Here is a 4,543-nt window from a genome sequence, read left to right as displayed (position 1 = left end):
AACCCAGTGGAACAAATCCATCCCGTGTTCTTCCAGGACCAGGCCCAGCTCCATCCCCTGGACTCACCTCACTGAGGGCACTGTCCAGGCAGGTGGTGACATCCTGTGCCAGGGCAATGGGGCAGCACAGCCGAAGGTCATTGAAGGCAACGAGGAGGCCGTTGAGGAAGCAGGCGAGGGGTGGGAAGTCCAACAGCACCATGGGGGGCTGCAAAGTCCCAGGCTGTGCCGAGGGCACCGGCACTCCCGCGCTGCCCCCCAGCACGGCCGGGGCYGAGATCAGCGTGTAGGAATTCATCTCCTCCCGGAATTTCTCCACCGCCTCCTCCACCGCCTTCCTGAAGGCATTGGCAGCCACACGCTGGAAGAGGGGGGCCAGCTGCCCACGGAAATCCGCGCCCACCCTGCTGAAGGACAGCCCGAAATACATGCACTGGCCCAGCAGCGAGTCCAGCCGGCCGCCCACGCCGCGCTCCAGGTCGCGCTCCAGCGTCCGCAGGAACTCGGACACTTTCTGCAGCAGCCAGCCGTGGAARATGGCCCCCTCGGCCGGAGCCGCGCCCTCGGCCGGCACCAGCGGCTCCTCGTCGGAGAAGATGGCGCGGTACTGTGTGACGATGTCGAAGAGGTGCACCCGGCAGGCCTCGATGGTCTTGGTGACGTGCACGTAGGGGTCGTGSTCGGGGATGGAGGCGTGCGTGGAGCGCAGCCAGGCGTCCCGCGCCTGCAGGAACTTGACGCGCAGCTCGGCCTCGGTCAGCACGTCCATGCGGCGCAGGAAGCCGATGACGCGCAGGCAGGCGGGCAGAGCGATGTTGGTGCGGAGCTGCTGGATCAGCTGGGTCAGCATCAGCTGGGCTGACTGACGCACCTCCTCCACAATGCCCTGCAGAGAGGAAAGGAGAGCCTTCGGTCAGGGCCGGGCACGGGGCAGCGTGGGGCTCACCTGGATCGGGGGGTTGGGATGGCACAGGGCTCACCTGGATAATGGGGCTGAGACCAGGGCTTTGCCTCAGGAATGGGGCAGGGACAGAGCAGGGCTCACCTGGACCAGGGGTTAGGTTGGCACAGGGCTCACCAGGATCAGGGGCTGGGATGGCACAGGGCTCACCTGGACAATGGGGTTGGGATGGCACAGGGCTCACCAGGATCAGGGGTTGGGTTGGCACAGGGCTCACCAGGATCAGGGGTTGGGATGGCACAGGGCTCACCTGGATCAGGGGGTTGGGTTGGCACAGGGCTCACCTGGATCAGGGGGTTGGGATGGCACAGGGCTCACCTGGATAATGGGGCTGGTACAACCGGGCTTCGCCTTGGGAATGGGGCAGGGACAGAGCAGGGGTTACCTGGATCAGGGGCTGGGTTGGCACAGGGCTCACCTGGATAATGGGGCTGGGATGGCACAGGGCTCACCTGGATCAGGGGGTTGGGTCACACAGGGCTCACCTGGATCAGGGGTTGGGATGGCACAGGGCTCACCTGGATCAGGGGGTTGGGATGGCACAGGGCTCACCTGGATCAGGGGTTGGGATGGCACAGGGCTCACCTGGATCAGGGGTTGGGATGGCACAGGGCTCACCTGGATCAGGGGTTGGGTCACACAGGGCTCACCTGGATAACGGGGATGCTGCTGTGCTTCCTCTCCAGCCTGCGCACGTAGGCCGTCAGCTCCAGCGCCTCCTCGTAGTAGCCGTTGCGGACACAGGTGTCCATGAGCTGCGGGATCTCCAGGATCTCCAGGATCTCCGTGTGCCGGTTCAGGGTCAGGCTGTTCATGCGCCGGCTGGAGGCGATGGCCTCGGCATCGCGCATGAAGCTCCTGCGGGGCCGGGATGGGATCAGCAGGAGCGTTCTCCCTGCGGCGGGGGATCCCCGGTGCCGCTCCCGCCCCGACCCCGGCTGCGCTCAGTACCGGGACCCGTCACTCCCCAGCCCAGCCCGGTCCCCCCCGCACCACCAGACCCTGCCCCAGCCTCACTCCATCCCCGGCCCTTCCTGCCCCCGGTTCCACCCGCGCCTCGCCCGCCGCTCCCGGTGCCCGGTGCCCGTTCCGCACCGGCAGGCGTCCTGCAGCGCGGGCAGCCGCTCCAGCAGGCTGCCCAGGCGGCTCTCGATGCCGCCGAAGCCGCGGCCGGCGCGGCCGGTGCACTCGGCGGAGCGGATGAAGGCGCGGTAGTGCTCGAAGGCGAGGCGGCGCGTCTCGGCCCCGACCCGCTCCCGCTCCGCCGCCAAGCGCGCCGGTTCCCGGCCCAGCTCCGCCAGCCCCAGCGCCGCCAGCTCCGACACGTAAGCGGCGAGCTCGGGGCCGCCGGGCGCCGCCGGGCCGCGCAGCCAGGCCAGCAACCGCGCCTCCTCCGCCGCCGCCGCCATCGCGGGGCCGCCGCGTCACCTCCGCGCCCGCCGGTTCCGGGTGCGTCATTTCCGCTATCGCCGGTTCCGGTGCGTCATTTCCGCTATCGCCGGTTCCGGCGCGGCAGTTCCGGTGGCGGCGGCCCCGCGTGTGCGGTGCGGGCGATGCGGCCTCTCACGGAGGCGGAGACGCGGGCGGTGTTCGAGAAACTCAGCAAATAGTGAGGGCACCGGGACCGGGCATGGGGACGGGATGGGCACCGGGGATCGGGCGGGAGCGGGCATGGGCACCGGGGCCGGGCAGGGTTCACGGGCTCCATCCCCGTAGCATCGGCGAGAACATCCAGCTGCTGGTGGACCGGCCCGATGGCACCTATTGCTTCCGCCTGCACCGGGACCGCGTGTATTACCTGAGGTGAGGGACCGAGGAGCGGGCGGACCGGGGACCGGGCGGGTGTTCCGTTCCGTTCCGTTCCGTTCCGAGCACCGCCCTGCTCCCGCAGTGAGAAGCTGCTGAAGCTGGCGGCCAGCGTGCCCCGGGACAGCCTGGTGGCGCCGGGCACCTGTTTTGGCAAGTTCACCAAATCGCAGAAGTTCCGGCTCAGCGTCACGGCCCTGGATTTCCTCGCTCCCTACGCCAAGGTGGGTCCCGCTGCCCCTGCCCGGCCCCGGTGCCACCGGCCSCTCACAGCCCTGCTCCTGTCTCGCAGTACAAGGTGTGGGTGAAGCCGGGCTCCGAGCARTCCTTCCTGTACGGGAACCACGTGCTGAAGTCGGGGCTGGGCCGCATCACGGAGAGCACGGCGCAGTACCAGGGAGTGGTGGTGTACTCCATGGCCGACGTCCCGCTGGTGAGCACCCGGCCCCTGCCAGGGCTTTGGGGGGGATAGGAGGTGTGAGTGACCTCCTTCACCTGCCATTCCTTCCCCAGGGCTTCGGGGTGGCTGCCAAATCCACGCAGGAATGCCGCAARGTCGACCCCTTGGCCATCGTGGTGTTCCACCAAGCTGATGTCGGGGAGTACGTGCGCAATGAGGACACGCTGACCTGAGGGACCCCTGGGGACACCGAGGGACCCTCGTGCCATGGGAGTGCTCAGGGCAGAACGGACCTGACCCTGCACTGTGGGGAGCACACCCCGAGGGGGATGGAGACASCGGGAGCTGCCAGCACAGAGCCCCAGAGTGCTCAGGGGGCTTCTGCCGGCGGGGGAGGAGTGGCCCCAGCCCTGTTACATAAAACCTGTTCCTTTTTTCAGTGTCTGTTGTGTGGTGTGGAGCCCTAGGGGGAATCGGTCCTCACTCTTCCTGTGGGAGTGTGACACTCTGGGGTGTGTTTGGGGGGTCAAGGGGAACCTCAGAGTGAGGATGAGCTTCAGGAAGGGARGAAGGGAGGGAGAAGCCAGCAGCTTCCTCTGGAGCYMCACAGGCTGGATGGCAGCAGCAGGCAGCAGTCACTCTGCAGACTCTGGCACGGGTTCCTTTTTCCTTTATTGGGAGTCTGGTAGAAAAGGCCCATTGAGACACTCAAAATGGGTAGGGATGTGACAAACACATGCAGCACACTGAGCTCAAGTGACAGAGTGGCCTTCAGCTTCTCTCAGGGTGATAATGTAAGGCCTGGAGAGGAGGCAGGAGCAGGGGGAGCTCTCCAACCTCTTCCTGGAAGTGGAATCAAACATTTCCTCCCGTGCTGTGGTGGGACAGAATGGCAGCCAGCTCCCCTGGCCCTGCAGGGGGGTCCCTGCCCAGTTCTARCACTTCTGGCTGCCCGAGGTTTGTGCGTGGAAGAGGCGCTTGAGGAAGTAGAGCTGCAGCAGCCCCGAGAGGACGATGGCACAGCTCTGGGCCATGGACCACCAGTTGACATAGTYGTAGTTGGACTCCAGGAGGAAAGAGTCGGCCCCTTTGCGCATCCGGGCRAAGTTGTAGAAGCGCCACATGTGGAAGGTGTGGATCTGCAGCTTCTGGATGCTGAGCTGCAGGAGAGGCAGAGCCGTGCTCAGAGCTGGGTTCAGCTGCAGCTCAGCCCAGGCAATGTCCCTGCTCAGTGCCCTGAGCTGCAGGAGAGGCAGAGCCACGCTCAGAGCTGGGTTCAGCTAAAGCTCAGCCCAGGCACTCTCCCTGCTCAGTGCCCTGAGCTGCAGGAGAGGCAGAGCCGTGCTCAGGGCTGGGTTCAGCTGCAGCTCAGCCCA

At 66.4% G+C, this 4,543-nt stretch overlaps 3 protein-coding genes across 3 annotated transcripts in view; 1 reads left to right on the top strand and 2 right to left on the bottom strand.

Moving 5' to 3' along the window:
- Window positions 1–2,390, bottom strand: part of COG8 (component of oligomeric golgi complex 8) — a 5,029-nt gene extending 2,639 nt beyond the window's left edge. The window contains exons 1-3 of the mRNA XM_057384983.1: window positions 2,057–2,390; window positions 1,612–1,819; window positions 40–886 (exon numbers count right to left, since the gene is read on the bottom strand). Coding sequence (XP_057240966.1) covers window positions 40–886; window positions 1,612–1,819; window positions 2,057–2,370 — 1,369 coding nt within the window. The 5' untranslated portion in view covers window positions 2,371–2,390. The remainder of the gene's footprint in view (window positions 1–39; window positions 887–1,611; window positions 1,820–2,056) is intronic.
- A 48-nt stretch (window positions 2,391–2,438) lies between these two features.
- NIP7 (nucleolar pre-rRNA processing protein NIP7) lies at window positions 2,439–3,611 on the top strand. The gene is made up of 5 exons (XM_057384986.1): window positions 2,439–2,570; window positions 2,678–2,764; window positions 2,853–2,991; window positions 3,060–3,200; window positions 3,281–3,611. Exons 1-5 carry the CDS (start codon window positions 2,515–2,517, stop codon window positions 3,398–3,400), a joined length of 543 nt encoding a protein of 180 aa, XP_057240969.1. The 5' UTR covers window positions 2,439–2,514; the 3' UTR covers window positions 3,401–3,611.
- A 453-nt stretch (window positions 3,612–4,064) lies between these two features.
- The window catches only part of TMED6 (transmembrane p24 trafficking protein 6), a 2,018-nt gene continuing 1,539 nt past the window's right edge, over window positions 4,065–4,543 (bottom strand). The window contains exon 4 of the mRNA XM_057384996.1: window positions 4,065–4,327. Coding sequence (XP_057240979.1) covers window positions 4,103–4,327 — 225 coding nt within the window. The 3' untranslated portion in view covers window positions 4,065–4,102. The remainder of the gene's footprint in view (window positions 4,328–4,543) is intronic.

Source organism: Malurus melanocephalus, unplaced genomic scaffold, assembly GCF_030028575.1.
Source record: "Malurus melanocephalus ecotype Western Australia unplaced genomic scaffold, MMel_1.1 scaffold_766, whole genome shotgun sequence".
Classification (NCBI taxonomy): Eukaryota; Metazoa; Chordata; class Aves; order Passeriformes; family Maluridae; genus Malurus; species Malurus melanocephalus.
The sequence above is the reverse complement of the archived record's forward strand: the minus strand, read 5'-3'. Positions and strand labels throughout refer to the sequence as shown.